The 18,523-nt window shown below is 42.8% G+C and overlaps 2 protein-coding genes across 5 annotated transcripts in view; both read left to right on the top strand.

The window, feature by feature from the left end:
* The window catches only part of cc2d1a (coiled-coil and C2 domain containing 1A), a 28,736-nt gene extending 19,125 nt beyond the window's left edge, over positions 1-9,611 (top strand). For all 4 annotated transcript variants that reach the window (XM_080420062.1, XM_080420060.1, XM_080420061.1 and 1 more), the window contains exons 14-28: positions 914-990; positions 1,200-1,295; positions 1,921-2,043; positions 2,322-2,380; positions 2,522-2,638; positions 3,558-3,631; positions 3,813-3,871; positions 4,485-4,636; positions 5,021-5,111; positions 5,433-5,588; positions 5,929-6,045; positions 6,163-6,289; positions 6,463-6,539; positions 6,642-6,689; positions 6,788-9,611. In XM_080420062.1, the coding sequence (XP_080276188.1) occupies positions 914-990; positions 1,200-1,295; positions 1,921-2,043; positions 2,322-2,380; positions 2,522-2,638; positions 3,558-3,631; positions 3,813-3,871; positions 4,485-4,636; positions 5,021-5,111; positions 5,433-5,588; positions 5,929-6,045; positions 6,163-6,289; positions 6,463-6,539; positions 6,642-6,689; positions 6,788-6,820 (1,406 nt within the window). In that variant the 3' untranslated portion in view covers positions 6,821-9,611. The remainder of the gene's footprint in view (positions 1-913; positions 991-1,199; positions 1,296-1,920; positions 2,044-2,321; positions 2,381-2,521; positions 2,639-3,557; positions 3,632-3,812; positions 3,872-4,484; positions 4,637-5,020; positions 5,112-5,432; positions 5,589-5,928; positions 6,046-6,162; positions 6,290-6,462; positions 6,540-6,641; positions 6,690-6,787) is intronic.
* Positions 9,612-10,484: 873 nt separating this feature from the next.
* mri1 (methylthioribose-1-phosphate isomerase 1) lies at positions 10,485-17,355 on the top strand. The gene is made up of 6 exons (XM_080451164.1): positions 10,485-10,980; positions 12,772-12,995; positions 13,853-14,022; positions 15,117-15,293; positions 15,408-15,632; positions 16,451-17,355. Exons 1-6 carry the CDS (start codon positions 10,849-10,851, stop codon positions 16,582-16,584), a joined length of 1,062 nt encoding a protein of 353 aa, XP_080307290.1. The 5' UTR covers positions 10,485-10,848; the 3' UTR covers positions 16,585-17,355.
* Positions 17,356-18,523: the final 1,168 nt, after the last annotated feature.

Raw genomic sequence — 18,523 nt, 5'->3', positions numbered from 1 at the left:
ATTCTGAATCGCAGAGGCTTCAACTCCAATAAGGATAGGCAATCACTGATCAATCATGTCACCATTTTCTAACAACCTAGTCAGTAATATTGACGCCAGTGAGAATACAGATGATGAGGATGCAAATAAGAGCAGAGGAGAGAATGAGTTGAAAAGCATCCCAAGCAGCTGTCTAAGAAGAGGAAGGCAGGGAAGATAGAAGCTCCAGATATGCTGGACCGCTACTTGGCAGCTAGGGAAGAAAGGGACAGGGAGACAGAAAATGTATGCCAGTGGCGCAGATCAGAGGAATGTGATAATTGTCATTATCCTTTTCTGAAGGGCTTTTACTCCAGCACTAAGAAGGCTGTCACTTCAAAAGTAATCTGAGTTCCCAGAAGTTCTCGCCAGCTGTTGCATACAAACGGGAGGGGCGAGAACTTCAAAAGCAGTCAATGGTAAAATTACAAATCCAACAATTAGTACACAAAAGATGAGTTTGGCCCAGCATTCTTTACCCAAACATGCAGGCACCAGCTTTTTACTATAATTGAGTTATGTAGACTATAGACCCTACCTATCTACCTTATGTTCTTCTGAAACACACAAAGAAAACAATTGTTAAACTTGTTTATTGTGTCTTTAATGATACAACAAAAGAGGAATATGTATTTTATTTTCATATGATAAAAATGCATATACATGAACATATATGTTTATGTATATTATTGTATTAGCTGCAGCTAATCAAATCAAAGTCATACTGTATAACTTTTTCAATTAAACAAAAGTTATTTTTGATATACTTTTTCCAATCACTTTTGGAATGATATGGGCCATGAAATTATTATTTTTTTTAAATCACAGGAAAAGGGTTCTCCCTTGAGTGTGTGTCCTAAGACAGAGTTTGACTTGTTCTTAATCATCCCTGTAGCCCAGCAGCAACTGGATTTCCTGTTGCTACGGCGACAGGCGTTTATGCGTTCGGCGCTGCGATCCAAGCAGATGAAGGTAGGCTGTCAAGTTGTGTCAACTTTGTTTTTGCTAGTTTTTTTCTTCTTCTCTATAGATTATTATACTGCTGTATGTGTATATAAATGTATATATATATTCATACATACACACACACAGGATATACTGTATATTTTTCTCTCGACCATTTGCAATTTTATAATTTTTTTATTCAATGTTGACTTCTTTGATTGAATGATTTCCTCTAGGACATGACTGGAGCAGCCCAACACCTCAGACACGCCAAGGGACTGGATCCCATGATCAATGCTGCTAAGGCTGGCCTTCCTGTAGATATATCCAAGGTAATATTTTAATAATGTCTGTCTGTGTGTTGGGCCATACAGTATGTATCTGTGTTTAGTCACTAAGTATGAAATAAAGAAAGTAAAGTGATCATCTTATTTGTGGCAGAGAGGTCGTTTGGAGTCTCAGGAAAATGTGTGAGTGTGTGTCAGAGGTGTGTTTACCCATTAAGACCTGAGGCCGGCTCTACAAATATCTTGTAACAGTTTTCTGTAAAACGTATATTGCTATATCAATGGTCCTCAAACTTTTTCATGCCCTTAAAATTATGTATTTGGCTGCGGACCCCCCATTTGAAAAAATAGTTTTCACAATTTTTCAAAAATAGCAGATCTACAATTGTATATCTGCTATTTTGGAATAGCCAAAGTATTAAACCCCACTTCTAAACCACAAATCTAAAATGACACAGATGCTTATTGGTGGAAGGCTGTAGGGTGAGATCAAGATGTGTGTGTGTGTGTGTGTGTGTGCCTGAAATGTTGCTCACATTTCTCACCGACACCTTCCTTCATTCATACCTTCTGTTTTGCATTCTGCCTTAAAACAGTCTCTTTAAAATGCAAGTTTTCATTTTTTTTGGAACCTCACACCTCTCTGATTGTTGCTCTCCTCTCTCTGCAGGTTCCCAGCGCGCCAGTCAGCGAGGAGGACTATTCCTTGTCTCGTTCCCGTATCTCCCCCCTCTCCCCTCGCTCCAGCGAGCAGTACAATCACCTCATGGAGCTCCTGCGACAGCAACATGAGGTGAGGACAGGTGCCTCCCAAACCCTTTGAGACGCTTACTTATTAACAACGGGCAAATGCATCACTTAAATAGATCTCTTACTGTATTTAATAAATAATGCCAAAGAGGTGGATTTTTGGTATAATCTCTACAATTTTGGTGGTGGATATTGAGACTAATAGTGATATTGAAAGCTCTCCCATCACCTCTTCAGTTCTGCAGTAGTTTTCTGAACAACGTACTTTTGAGTCAAATGAGTCAAATCTCTTTAGCCATTGGTGTTTCTCTCCATGTACAGAAATGTCTGGGCTACTCCCAACAGTTCACACACATTGGCAGTGTGGCCGAGACGGCAAAGTAAGACACTTCCTAATCTATCTAATCCCACATACTGTGTGTTTCTGTCTGTACATACTTGTACATAGGATTTGCATAAAACATTGATTCTACTGCTGTTATACTGTAGCCTTATACAGAGAGATCCTTTACTCTACACAGGTTTGAGAAGCTGGCTGAGGAATGCATGAAGAGCATAGAGATACTGAAGAAGGCCCACGCCAAGGGCCACCCTGTACCCAAGTGTCACAGTGAGGAGAGGACTTTTAACACTGTCAAGTAAGAAACTGATTCCGTTACTGTCGAAGAAGTGCCCACTTGTCTCATTCATTTCTTGATATTCTGTAAGTGTAATTTGGCACACCCTGAACCAGAGAGGCTAGAAATAATGTTAACGCCCCTTCACACGTGCGCTGTTCAGTACAACCACCATTTCTACTCCTGCTCCAATCTAGAAATAGAAAGTGCAGGTTTGGAGGTTTTGTAAAGACGGGAAACCCCACCAAAAATATGCGATTGAACCATGAAGACTTGGGTTCGATTCCGCCATGGTGACTCCAGTTTGGCCAGGTGTTCCAATGAACACAATTGACCATTTTCCCCACTGGGAAATGAGCAGAGGAAGGTGTTCTCTGTTTCTGCACTAGTGATTTCAACAGGTTGGTTAAATCCTGTTAAATGAATGAATACCGATAGCAACCGTTCCTACGAAAGACAAAAGTCAGACATTAGTGGGGGTTTTTGTCCTGTGGTAAAAGGGTCTCTATTCACTTTCCCTATGCAGACCAGTTATCTACTGTACATGCCAGGGTGTCTGGTAGAGGTAATATGCGTAGCATTTGTGTGTGTGTGTGTGTACACTACACAGTGCTTATTAATATTGCTACTCGGAGCATGCCATGTGCTCAAACATTGTTGTGAAAGGCAGTCCTTAATAACACAATCACTGGTTTTGGTCGGTGTAGTGGATGAGTCAACTTTATTGTCCAGATGGACACAGCAACATGCAGGGACTCAGTGACTCACACCCACCACAGTCACAGTCTGGCTCTGGCACAGTCTCACACTGTTCAGGGACTGTAGCATTTCACCCAAAGTAGTGAGGTCTGTTCAGCCAATACTGATACTACTGACTTGACTGCGGACATATGATGTCGCTTGTGATTGGTCACAATGTGTGTATTTATTTTCTGTTTAGGATCTTTCCAAACCTGACTGCTAATGACATGGTACTGTACATCATTAGGGGTGTTAATCTACCCACGCCCCAAGGTAATCCTGTGTGTGTGCTTTGTATGTGCATGTATAACACTTATGTATAATACTCTGTGATTTTGTCGCAAGTCGTGTCTTTTAAATAGTCATGCTAATGAATTCTGTGTCACTTTTACAGTTGCATATTATACACGTACATGTGCACACTGCTAACTAGCTTGCTTCTCTCTGATAACAGGTGTTTCTCCCAGTGATCTGGATGCCAGTGTGAAGTTTGAGTTTCCTTTCCCCAGTGTGGTGAGAAGCACGTTTTCGCACAAATCTTCCCCACAAAAAAATAAACTAATTATATATAAAACTCCTTCTAAAAGGTTTGTAAACTTAATTTTGGTCGATTATTTCTCCCCTTCAACTTGTAAGGATCGTGCAATCGTGGAAGGAGTAACACAGCTAGCCGTGTGGGTAGCACCGCCCCAAAGAGTTTGCCAAAATATTGTTCTGTTGGTATTTGCTCTCGTTTTGAGCTTCAGGGGCTGACAGGTCACAGGTGTGCCAGTCACAGGTGTGTGACTGGCACCTGAGCATGGGTCCTGCTACTTTGTTGAGTTTATGTGTGCTCCAAGCATCAACGTGCCACATTTGACCCTTCTTCAGGATAAGGCCTGTGCAATAGGGCAATAGGGGGATTTAGGCAATTTCTTGGGGTGTGCTTCCCACACGGTTAGCTGTGTTGCTCATTCCTTGAATGCACAATCCTTTCAAGTTATACCTCGTTTGTAAACATGACTGATCTGGTATTATTGAAGGTGAGAAATAATCGACCGAAATAAAGTTTCAGAACTTTCTTTTAGGAGTTTACATTAGATATGATATATCTATCTACATATACTGTATATTTATGTGTGTATAGGAGGAGGCTCAGAGGGACAAAACCAGCACAATGAAGAGCACTAACAGTCCAGAGTTCAAGGAACAGTTCAAACTGAACATAAACCGTACTCATCGAGCCTTTAAACGGGCGTACCTGTCTAAAGGCATCAAGTTTGAGGTCATCCATAAGGGGTAAGACCAAACAGAGCTCAGCTCTAGTAGTGTATAAAGGCATCTTACAGAATGCAGTCAGAGTCGTTTCCATGTTCATAAAAGGACAAGCCACTGTCATTGGAGGTGTGACGTGAGTGCGTAAAGATTAAAAAGTAAACATAATTTCCTCCCGGGTAATTTTTTTATAGATTGTGGTTTGTACAAATTAGCTGTAAAACTGAGAAGAACTGGTAACGTTAACATTACAGTCTTTCTTTTTGTTTTCACTCCTGCGACACAGTGACCGTCCCTTGTTAACGCTGATACCTGCTTTCCAAATGTTCTCCGACAGCCAATGTCTCTGTCTATATGTGCTATGAGTTGTAATGGCCTCGTGTACTGTACGTCTCCTATGGTTTTCAGCGGTATGTTTAAGACTGACAAGGTGGTTGGCAGCGCTCAGCTTAAGCTGGATACTCTAGAAAACCAGTGTGAGATCCGTGAGATCATAGAGGTGAGTGTGAATCTGTTTTCCTATACACCCGCCTATTACATTTTGTCAATCAATGCTAATCAAGCGGCTAACGTATGGCCACAATCTGGCATCACACCACCAGTCTCCTGCCTCATTTGCTAGCTACTATATTTAACAAGTTTGACAAATAGTGCATTTATATTTATCAGCATGTTTAGCACAAATTAAGGTACAGTATGCTATATGAAAATATGCGTGGCATATTCATGCCACACATCTTGTGTGTCTGTACCCGTTTGGCCGGTGCATCACTGCATGCACACTCGCACCAGCCCATCTAACATGCACATGTTTTTATAGGTGCTGGATGGTCGTAAACCCACAGGGGGCAAGCTGGAGGTGAGGGTGAAGATCAGAGAACCTATCGGTGGGGTTCAGCTACAGGTTGTGACAGAGAAGTGGCTGGTCCTCGACCCCATCTCCTCCCCCTCTCCCCCAGAGAGACAGAACGACAGGGTGAGTTAGAACAGTGGTTCCCAAACTTTTCAGCTCAAGACCCATAAGACCCAAAAGATAAAAAACACATCAGTGAAAATAGCCGATCTAGAAGCTAAAAGGCTTTTCATTTCTTAAGTGTGTTATCTTTTGAAATAATTTTAAAAAATCCCCCCCTTTCTTATTGAGTAGATGGAGCTGAGTGTGAGTCTGAACAAACACTATAAAGCCCTCCTCTGGTTGCCATCATCACCTGCCATTCAAACATTCCAAGCTTTACACACTTTTCCATCTGAAAAGGTGATCTACGATTATCAACACCTTTTATTGTATAAGTTACTGTTATTGTTATAATCACCAGGCCCCATCTCCTCGGTCCAAGCCCAGGCATGACCCGAGCAGTCATTCCAGCAGCTCTCAGTACAAACTCCACAGCTTCAGTCTTCTGAACTATGACAAGGAAAGGCTGGAGAGGAAGGTAGTGTACGAGTGCTTTACACTGCTGTTGACTCGTGGCCTGTCTGTTAACCCCTGAGCTTCATGTATGCTTCTAGTGATCTGAAGGTCTTGTTGGTCTTCATGTTTTCTCCCTCAGCTTGGTGAATTCAGAAAGAACCGACGAGATCCACCGTCTGACCTGATAAATCAACACAAAGAGACTACCCACAGATTGCAGTGGCAGAAATCATACCTAGAGAGAGGCTCTCCCACTCAGCTGGCAGGTAACACACACACACACACACACACACACACACACACACACACACACACACACACACACACACACACACACACACACACACACACACACACACACACAAGTACACCACTTATACAAACAGTAATCATTTCTCACTCATGTATAAATGTATTTTCCCTTTCCCCATCTGTGCAGAGTATGAGAACGTGTTGCAGCGCTTTGCTCATGGGCTTGCTGACTCTGTGAAAAAATTCTCCAGCCAAGGCAACAGGGTGAGTGCAGAGCTGGCCTTTGCTGGTGCTTGCATGTGTTTGTGGTTGGTCATGTGTGTATTGTGTAATTAAATGTTTCCTTTTGCTCTTTCTCCCTCACAGGAAGCTGCCAAGGATGCTCTGGGCAGGTTGAAGATGGTTGAGAGTGAGGTAAATAGCTGCATGCCTTCCTGTAGAGCTATTATTGTCCCTCATGTTATATCAGTAGTCAGTACTCTCATCCTCTGTTTTCCAACTCTCTTCTTTAGCTGGAATCGCTGAAAAGGAGACGCACTGTGTGAGATGAGAGGAAGAGGAGAAGGGAGAACAAAGGAGTAAAGAGTCGACTGGAGTACTGTTATATTAGCTCTAACACACACAACATAACACTAGCAAGGCCAGCTTCAAGTAGGCTACCTTTAGCATAATGACACTCCTATAGTATGCTGCTCTGCGTCTGCCTTTGACTGATGCATGAATATCCCTTTGGCAGGTTTTTTAACCTTGTGGTGGCATTTCGGTTCGGAGGACATTTATGGTCATATTGAGGTCAAGAAATGTTGTACAGTAGGAACGAGCATTTAAAACGATACTAGTGGGAGATGAATGCTTATTTGCACTTAAACACAACACACGACAAGAAAAGAAAATCCAAACACTACAGAAAACTGACCCAAAAAGATTATTCCTTCCGTTCTCTTCTTTTCGACGAGTTGCCTGAGTGAGCAATTATCTGGTATGAGTTACACCTGATTATTATACATCATCTCAGATGGAGAGATTTGGTATCTATAGATACCCCTCCCCACAAAAGAAGTGTGTGAGAGGAAAGTGTAACTTGGGGACTAGGGTGTCTTTGACTCCTTCCTTTATATTGTGTGTGTGTATAATGAGCTTAATCTAATCTGTCTGCTCCAGTATTCCAAGATTACAGTAATCTGCACCGTTTGGAAGGGTGTGATATGGGAATAAAAAGTGGGGCTCCGGGGCGTCACAGCTACATCCCATAATGAGGGATTAGTCTTTGTGTCACCAAGGAGACAGGAGAGTGGCCTGCTGGGGTTAGTTGTGGGGGGTGGGGCTAAGGTTATGGCTTGCTGTGAATATTATGGTAAAAGCTGAGCTCTGGAGTTGGATTTCCTAATCTTATTTTTCTTTGTCAGCTACTTCATTGACCTCATTTGCTTTTTTCCCTACACACTTTATTTAGCATTTACTTATCGCTTATTCAGAGGCCTATTTAATAGGCCTCTTTACATAATTAACTTGTATGTCTGTTGGAATATTGACCACTATGTACCACTTCCAATTGTCAAGAAACAAACTAATTCCAACATAAATGTGATATGTCACTGTGATGTGTGTCAAGTAGCTCTTGACACCAGCAGAGAGGCAACAGCTGCTGTGTAGTGATAATCTACAAGTGATGCATGTGGTTATGGGTTGATGATATGCATATTTGTATGTCCGTCCATATGACAGGACAGGGGTTTCACATTATGTAATGCATCCAGACTACCATATATTTTTTTAAATGTGGACACAATCGGTGAACAGTAGCTGACATGTAGACTAATTGGAATGATTTATGAGCCTCACCATGACAGCAAATGACAAAGTTATTGCATTATTAATACATGCTGGTGGTAGCCTGTTTCTATGCATTCTCCAATATATTATACACTATGTATTTAGAAATACATATGTCTCCTCTGTCACTATAATTCTACAATGCATAATGAACATTGTAAGATGGCACTATTATTCTGTTCTTGTCTATGGACTAATCTCTGTATACCGATGACCACACAGTTCATCATTGTAAATTAGCTTATTAGTTTTGATGATGATGCGAGAGTGTTGACTCTGACATCTTGTCGGACAGATATAAGGGCACAAAGTTTACCCTAATCCACCCCTTGCCCCATGTCAGTGACACATTCACATTATTTAATCCAGGTTAAAGCTGGCCTGAAATGGGTTGCCTGTCCATAGAGATAATTTGCAGAGTACCTATTTCGATCACTTAGATCCTCTCGCGTTCCATCTCTTTTTCCTACTCTTGGTCTCTTCATGTCTCACATTCTGCCACCTCAGTTCGCATCTCTCTCAGGAGGCAACATCCATCTACTCACTTATGTCAGTTCAGTCTCTTGGATTTGACTTATTGATTCTGAGATGTACAAGGCAATAGAGGGCAAATAGAGCATGATACAGCGAACAGAAACAAGTGTGCAAAAATGTCTCTTAACCCTCAGCTGAAATTGATTGAGGGAAGCCATTCAGAGCCACTGTTGGGCTCTGATATACCACCCCGGCTTGCGCCACAGCACTGTGTAATGCATTTGGGTAGTCCAATGCCCCTTTTCACTCATTTGTTGCTGTGCGCTTACTTCTCTTGCCCTCTATAGAGGGCAGCAACTTTAACCCCCTGCCCCCCCCAAACAAACGCTCCTAAAAGTCAGCCCATTCCTTCTGTAACCCTATGACCTCTGAACTAGTCCCAGTTGCTGTGACAACAGTCAAATCAGTATTCTGTGTGGTGGATGGCTGGGTAGGGGACAGGCACAGGGGACACATTTTGGAAGTTAATCTGGCTAGTTGCTAGCACACACTTTAAGAATCAAACACATTTCTGTGACAACCCAACATTAGACAAAGGCAGGAAGAGCAACAAACTTTATGTACATTAAATCATACTATCAGACTGTATAATTTAGATGGCAGAACATTACCTATGTATCTTTTTTCAATCTCTTTGATATTTCATTCTTTCTTTTTTTCTCTCATCTTAAGCAGACCGTTTGTAATGTATTTGTGGACTTTTCTTCCGATAAAATATCAAATATATCCACACAGGGTTGGAAAACTATTGTCTTGCATTTTCATTGGTAATGTCATGTAATGGCAATCAGTAATCAGTATAAATTGTGTTAATATTATATAGCCTACATTTGCTCTGGCACTATTTTTTAAAGGAAACTGGTTTGTGTTCTCAATGTGTAAATGTATGAATGCCTGATTATTTAGGCTTTAATGGTTTAATAATGTGGTTTATTTGAAGGGATCTTGGCTAAATAAAATATGAAAATAACTAAACATTAGATTTTTCCTTGTTTCTGGAACAATAGACCCATTCGCTTGTGTAGAGGCCATGCTCTGTTGTTGGGGGGAATCTGGGCTTTGCTGTTATGCTAATAATTTATCTGAAAGGAAAGAATAGAGGGGGAGGGGGAAAGTCTAGATCCCATAGCCGGAATGGACGAACCGTCGCAATAATTGGCCGGTAAGGCAACCAGTCGGGTTGTAGTTGCTGGCTGATCCAATACTTCCCCATGGGGCGTGTGTAATAAAAGGTGTAAATTCAACGTTACAAATATTACATTTCCATCAAGTTAATATGGACGGGTCTGAGCTGGGCAACGGCTTCCTCTTCAAATGTCCACAAGGCTAGGTTAACCAGGTTTTACCCCACGTCCGTGCTAGCCATAGAGTTAGTTATAATATATCTAGAGGGTGCACTGCTCCGCCCCCCACCATTCATTTCAATAAAAGTTGCTAACCAGCGCATGAAGCACGCAAAAGTACCACTGATTCCTGAATTGGCTCCAATATCGGAGCCAATAGAGCAAGCGCACTAGCGTTTTCAGATGATAGAAGCATGCGCAGTAGCGTTTTAACTGCGGAAGTAGTGCAATCTCAGATTTGACCACCAGGCAACGGCAGCCTCACTATTCTACTGCGGTTCTGGGGGCTTGGTGCTAGCTATAGCTGACAATGGGCCGCCCAATGACTGACCCTTGGGGCAATGGGATTTGGAATGTCAAAATGTACCCCACTAATTTAACGCAAGGTACAGGTACAAAGATCCGGGCGTTTACGAGGGTGACGCAAAAACAATAACAGATCCACAAGCTAACAAAGCATGGCATCGCGACGTGTTTTTTTTTCTTCCAGCGACATGCATGTGTATATATTAGCCAGCCCAGCCTTATATAATATACAGTAAAGTCATTAAAGTTGCGATTGGAGACCGCGCGAGAGGTAGGTGGGCGTGAGCAGCGCAGGGAGGGCTTCCTGTTGAAACAGAACACGTGGTTCCGTAGCTGCTGCTGTTCTACTGTCAGTCAGTCAGTGTGGAGACGAACTATCTCTTTTCTTCCTCTCATTCACACCACCAGCTATCTAGCGTTCATTCTCCATCTCCCCCCCCACCCCCTGTCGCTCAGTTCCACCCTCCCCTTTCTCTACCGCTGACAACCAGGAGGACGTGTGTGTGGACTGGAGTGTGTGCACATCACATCGCATCCACCATCTCCTTGTTCGGGTCATGACGCTCGAAGCGATCCGCTACCGGGCCGGATCCCTGCAGATCCTCAACCAGCTGCTGCTGCCGCAACAGACTGTGTTCGAAGAGGTCCGCTCGGTCCAGGACGGTTATGAGGCCATCAAGTCCATGAAGGTAATAAGGGAAGGAGCTGAGAGATGAGATCCTTTTCTTCTCCTCCTCCTCCTCCCCCCTCCTTTCTCCTTCTCACACTCTTTAACCCCCCCCCCCCCCCCCCAGAATGCTGCTGCGTGTGATCATGTTTGTGTCTTTATGTTGCTGTTGTTTATGACTGTCTAGTTATGGGTACATTCTTAACAGAGCTCGATCTTTTGTGCTCCTGTTGCGGGCGCAGATCATGTTCATATCGCTGGATAAATTCCCCGGACCGCCTGGTCGGGCTCGTTATTGACGGGCACAGCCCGGGGGTCCCTGACTGTACAGGCGGCCTGTATTTGTTTTGAATGCATCCGTCTGCGGCACCCACTACAACCACACTACTCTGTTGGGTGTCTGTCTGTCTACTACCCAGCGTTGCCAGGTTTTGCGGGATAAACAAGCACCCAGGTCTATGAAAACGATTCCCAAAAGAAGCGATTAAGCTACGACGGCTATTTGAAAATAGCCGATCTACAAGAACTTGTGAGCTTGTAGATCGGCTATGTTTAAAAAACGAAAAAAATAAACTTGAGAAAATGTGATTTTGGAACATTTTAACAACACAAATCTTGTATGGGGGGGGGGGGGGGTCTCTGGCACAAAATATTTTCAGATGTCGGGTCTGCGGACAATATTAATTTGGGGGTCCAGGGTCCCCATGAAAATGTTTGAGAACCACTGGTTTAAACAACTTTAGGAAACAAGCCCAAAAAACCGCAACCCGCTGCACTACTACCAATATTTACAAGCAACTTTACAGGAAAAAAGAAGCCCAACGTGGCTTATAATAAGCGGACATGGCAACACTGTCTTCTACCCCAACGGCGCGTGGAGGATTCTCAGGCCCCGGGATGTCGAGGCTGCCTCAACCGTATCGGCTCCCAATTAATGGGCATCCCAAAAATATGACCTGGCACGGCTGGCTGGCAGCCCATTATTCATTTATAGTTTTCGCATTATGATGTGCAAGCACGACATGCCGAGTATCTGCACACACAACCATCCACCCATGTAATGTATCGCCCCTCGTTCACTGGGAGAGATTATTGATGAATTATTAATGATCTTTACCAGGGTTTTTGTTCACGTTTTGGTCCTGCTGTTCCGTTCTTTTTCACTCCTTTACAGGATTTCTCTCGCTCCATGTGATGTAGAGAGAAAGTGTTCTGATGATGGAATATTATTTTCTTTTTACATTATTTAGTTTTTGTAAAGGACATTTTAAAATGTGCTCCCCCTGGGGTTATATTATATATCAGATATACAGCACCACACACGTTTGGTGTGTGATGTCAGAAGTGATGGAATGTACCGTAAGTAGAAAGGATGATGTCATGATAATAGTGCCTCCCGGGAGAGAGAAATGATTCTCAACCAGAGATGATATCATAGCCCTCTGCTCTGTGTGTCTGTTTCACTGCCAGTGGCTGTGTTGCTCTCAAGCCACTTATGACAACTGTTGGTTCATCATTGCTGCCTTAGTGCTTCCTTCCTAGATCTCAGTAGTGAGGATGAACACACACACACACACACACACACACACACACACACACACACACACACACACACACACACACACACACACACACACACACACACACACACACACACACACACACACACACACACACACACACACACACACACACAGGCCACACAGTATCCATGTGAAAACCAGGAAGAAAGCCACTTGAAAATAGCATTCAACCACATGGGAAAGGACAATCTGACAATGAGTGACTCGTCTCTCCCCTCATCCTCTTGTAGGTGCGAGGTGCCCCCGCCATTGCCATCGTGGGCTGTCTCAGCCTGGCGGTGGAGCTGACTGCGGGTGCCGGCGGTGATGACCCTGTGAGCTTCATCAGAGAGTCCCTGTGCCACCTGACCTCAGCCCGGCCTACCGCTGTCAATATGGGCCGCGCTGCCCGCGAGCTGATGGAGTTTGCAGAGAATGAAAGCATGGAGAAGAACTCTGAACAGCTCCGGGAGAGGTAGGAAGAGGGGGATGGATGAAGTGAAAGAGAGGCAGGGAGGGGCGTAAGTGTGAGGAAGGAATGTTGGAGGGAAAGAAGAGAGATGGGTGATGAAAGACGGGAGGAAAGTGGGTGAATGAAAAGACGAGAGGAAAATCTTCAGAATTGAAATGTTTCAGTCACTGACTGAAACTGTCAGTCAGGAACATAAATGGTGAGGAGAAAGACCACGTGTTTATGAATATAGATGAGAAAAGATGGTCTTGATATAGAGAAACAAGTAGCCATGCTGTAAGTAAATAGATGGCAAGTTGATGGACACTTAAGGTTGGATAAGTGGATTTTCTTTGGTTAAACCAAGTGTTAAATAGCTCAATATTCTGATAGAACTCATTGCTATAGAGTTTGTTTGTTCAGCAACAGGAGTCTCCATGTCTCACCAGCTCTTTAAAACAGAAAATGCATTTTCAGGTCAGGATACCAATTTTATCCAATCAGGATGGAGAACTCAGACAGGATACAGGTTAAACAGGTGAAATTGTTGGGAGTGATGACGCAAAGAAATGAGCAGACAAAATTGGAACTGTAACACTGTAAAAACGAAGCTGATGAATGGGTACTCTCTCCTGACTGGCTGAAATTGTCACCTACCTGAAAATGTATTTTCTGTTTATCAAAGAGCTGGAAGACAGGGAGACTCCTGTTACTGAACAAACACTCTATATAGCAATGAATACTATCAGAATATAGTGCTTTAACCTTTTAACAAAAACCTTTAGGTTTGTTTTAACCAAAAAATATCACTTACCCTACCTTAACAAAAAAATATCACCCTACCTTTAGTCCACAGTAACATACAAAACGTCTTCCCACAGTGTAATTGCCTGGATCGAAGATATGCTGGAACGTGATGTCAATGACAACAGGAAGATTGGTAACTATGGTGCCCAGCACATCCTGTCTGGCGTCCCCAGGGATTCTGTAACCATCCTCACACACTGCAACACTGGCTCGCTCGCTACCGCCGGATACGGGACAGCATTGGGTGAGGCTGGATGAGTGTGAGAGTGCATGCATATGTACATGTGCATGGGAAATATCACCTGTTGCAACTATTAAATGACAGTCTGTGATTTATTCCATTAAAGTACTTCACTCCCAAAAATATCAATTTCTTACCCAGTGATTACTTGAATTCATGGAGAATTCATGGTGAATTAAGAATGACGTGGAATTGAACATTTAAAATGCACAGTGAAGAAAAGTGAAGCCTGACAGACAGTGTGCGGGACATTTTTTGTTGAACTGGTTGCCTGCTCCTACGCACCTGGCCCAGTAGGTGTGCAAAAGGACCGTTCTCTACAGAAAAACCTGTGTAGGCTTCGACATGAACAAACGGTATCGTTAAGACACACAAAAATACAAACTGAGGCATTTTACACTTTACATCCTCAGCAGTTATGTCAAACATAAGCATGAACTTTTAGATGAAGGCCGATGCACACTTCAAAGGTTGGTGACAGGTGCGTAGAACAAAAAGTGCAAATGTTCAGAAGGGGATCTCTGATAAAATCAGAGAAAGAGGTCCTGCACACTGTCTGGAACTCCAGAAACGTCGACTTAATTAAGAGCAACATTTTTTGCAAACATAAGCATGAAAAATGTCCACAACTTGGATTATACTGTGAGAGTTTATACATTTTTTAAATTATTTTTTAGATTTGCTGTTAAACTTGCCTTCCGTACTTATATTCATCAAGTATTTTCATATTCTTAATTCACTGTAATGGCATGCGAGGAACCCCCCCCCCCCCCCCCATGAATTCAAGTCCTCACTGGGTGAATAATTGATGGGGGAAAAATATATATATTTTGGGGGGGGGTATTCAGTTGACTTTAATAGGGACCTATTTTAGAATAACAAAAAATCTCTGTTTACATGTGCACCTGTGGGCCCACATCAATGTGAAGGAGAGAGAGATTGTTGAGACGCTGATTAGATCTTTGTCTTGATGAAGACATGAGTCGAAACATTGGCAGTAGCCCAAATAAATGTTTTACATCAAGGCTGGAGTTTGTTACAGTTTTTTTTCCCTTTAATTGATGCACCAGTAACCAAGACCTGTGGGTGTGTTACAGGTGTGGTGCGTAGCCTACATGCACTGGGCAGGCTGAAGCGTGTATACTGTACAGAGACCAGGCCGTACAACCAAGGCGCCAGACTGACGGCTTACGAGGCTGTGGCCGAAGGATTCCCTGCTACACTTATTACAGACAGCATGGCCGCCCTAACCATGAGAGAGAGGGGCATCACAGGTATGTTGTTCCCTCTATTCTCTTCACCTTATTTTCCCAGTTTTTCTTACATTTCTTTACACCATTCTCACATCTCTCTCCTTCAACCAACCTGTGCTTTTCTTTTTCTCTCAGCCGTGGTGGTGGGGGCTGACAGGGTTGTTGCCAATGGTGACACAGCCAACAAGGTGGGCACATACCAGTTGGCCATCACTGCTAAGCACCATGGGATTCCTTTCTATGTGGCAGCACCCAGCACGTCCTGTGACTTGAGTCTGGAGAGTGGCAGGGACATCGTTATTGAAGTGCGCCCCGCTGAGGAGCTCACCAGCATCAATGGAATCCCCATTGCTGCTCCAGGTATAAAGAGTGTTGTGGATAGTGAGTTTGTGAGATTTTTATGTCATGGTGTCAAAAGGGCCAGCAGTCTAGAAAAAGGTTTGACTATATCTCTGTCGCCATAAAAGTACACCAGATGTAAGTACATTAGCACCTTGGTGCTTCATTCACATACTGCACATCTAGTAACTTGATATCCATACCTACAGGTGATGAGATTAGATGAGATGAGATTAGATCAGATTACTTTTATTGTCCTTGGAGAGGAAAGAGTTGGAGGAGGGTAATTTTTAGCCTCTGTGTCTTGTTTTTTTTTTGTCTCAAAAATTTCATCAGAATCCATTCACCAACCAGATAAGCAAAGTAAAAAAGAAGTTAAATGGAAGGGGTTACTTTCACCATAGTATCTCATTCAGTTTGTGATAATGACAACATGGTCATGGTGGATTTCACATCTTTCCCTTTTCTCTTTCATGTGTCCTTGCATAAACTGTAACCTATAAAAAGTTATATGAAATTAGAGCTATGTGAAAAGATATGCTAAGTACCCGGAACCAAAATGCATACAGAGGACAGGAGGTACTGTAGCAGGAAAAATACGTACTTCCTGGGTGAGTTTGTGAGCGCTGATTGAGCAGTGTCATGTGATCCCTAATTAGACAAGGCTGAGAGAAGAGGTGCTCTGTGACATCACTGTAATTAAAACACACTCGTTTAATGAGACCACAGGCCCCTTGAGGGGTGGGTGTGTGTGCGCACGCGCTATTACTGTACTTGTCATGGTTGTGTAAAGTGTGTGTGGCTCATATGAGTCATTCTATAATGCTTCTGCTCTGCAGGTATTGAGGTGTGGAACCCAGCGTTTGATGTGACCCCCCATCAGCTAATCACAGGAGGAATCATCACAGAGTTAGGAGTCTTCCTGCCCTCCGAGCTTCAGGCAGCACTCACTGGCCGCCTCACCGCTCTCTAGTCCCACTCAGCCTCCCCTGCTGGTCCACGTGCGCTACTGCACCTTAAAGTGATCAAACTTCCCCCACTCATAGTCCCTCACAGAGCTCACACACACACAGACATGGCGGTGATGGAAATCATGTTACCGTAGGACAGTGGTTCTCAATCTTTATCATTTCAAGGACCCCATGGTCCCGTACGGGTCCATTTGGCTGAGTTACAAACCTGTAAGGGTCCCTGGACCCCACTTTGAGAACCACTGCCGTAGTAGTGCTACTTTACTACCATTGGTGAGTCATTGTTACATGTCCATGCACAGATATCAGTTGCGCACATATAAAAATCACATTTGACAGTCTTACACGCACACACACACACACACACATGCACACTGCAGGGACTCAAGCAGAGACACAAGTACACTATTTTTCCTTTCCTCTCCTCTTCCCTTCTTTTTTTTCTATGTTCTCTTCCGCTCTCATCACATACCAAGGCAATGCTCATTCTGTCTCATTATCTCTGTCTTTCTCTCATGCTTTCTCTCAATGGCTTCTGCAATGATGAATAGTGCTCAGATTGACGCATTTCCAATTTATAATTACATGAAACCCCGGCAAAGAATTGCGATAGTCCTCACTGTGGGCATTTACGGCTACAGACGTGAATCTCTATTTCTTACAAAAGTTTCCAGAGTTATGGTGTCGTGTGCAAAAACAGACGTTGTACATCAGCTTTAGATCTGCATTTTTTGGCACCCGAAATTAACCCGAAACTTAAATTCATGGATATTTTTTCCGTTTTTTGTCTCATTCCTAAGACAATAATTTGATGACCGGCAGCGGTTCCGGTAGGAGACACAACGAGTCCGTTGTGTCTCCTACCGGAACCGCTGCCTACCGGTCCGCTGGTCATCAAATTATTGTCTTAGGAATGAGACAAAAACTAAAAAATATCCATGAATTCAAGTCTCCATGGGGTGACTAATCCATTGAAACAAAGTTTTTTTTTGGGTGAAGTGTCCCTTTTAAGTGCTGCTACCTACTTGTAAATATATATAACCTTAAATGCTAGTGTGTACATATGTACAAAACTAACCCCTCAATACTTAACGGTAGCATAATTCTAACCAAAATGTTTAATCCTTTGAATTAAAAAAGAAAATGTTACATTAACATTTGTTTTAATTTTCTTTTATGTAAAACCTTTATAAAATAATTGTTAGCTTGTAGATTTGGGCAGCCTGAATTATAACCATATAATGAATTGTATTTCATTCCCACAATGTAATACTTAATCCAAAATTTGGGACACCCAAGTGGTAATTTCTTGATCAGTCCACCTTGGTCAGCTGAAGCCTATCATGAAATGTGTCGATATTTACCTGACATTTGTATCTTGTTGTTCCATATCATATTTTGCCATTCCATATAAATGTCCAACACTACAAAACGGAACAAAACATGACACAAAACCTAAATTGGGTATTTGGTGTTATTTTCACCATTGACAGCTTCTGAAATGTCCATTTTTATCTACTGTATTGTATTTCTGTAATGAGACATAGGCATTTAGACGGTGGGATTATTTCCATTCTGAACAGTCTGCCAGTAGATAGCTCTGTGACTGTATCTGGAAATTCTTTATGGCATAATTACCATCTGTCAGAATGATGGTAATACTGATTTTGTGGATGTTTTTGATACAGCAGCGGTGAAGCCATGCTATAGCTAAACAGTCACTTATTGTCTTGGTGATCTGCTTAGCATATGATTGACTTCTTTTTTGGATTGTTAAGTCTCTCAGACTCATTTGTCATCTTATCGGAGATTGACCATAAGCCCAACAGTAAATGAAACCAGAGACCGTGTTCATGAAGAGAACCAAACTGGGTCCATAGAGTAGCTCGTCTGGTATGGGTCTTGAGGTGATGTGACCTGACCAGGTCACATCACAGTTCT

This window comes from Gymnoscopelus braueri (genome assembly GCF_963280865.1).
Source record: "Gymnoscopelus braueri genome assembly, chromosome: 2".
Classification (NCBI taxonomy): domain Eukaryota; kingdom Metazoa; phylum Chordata; class Actinopteri; order Myctophiformes; family Myctophidae; genus Gymnoscopelus; species Gymnoscopelus braueri.
The sequence above is the reverse complement of the archived record's forward strand: the minus strand, read 5'-3'. Positions and strand labels throughout refer to the sequence as shown.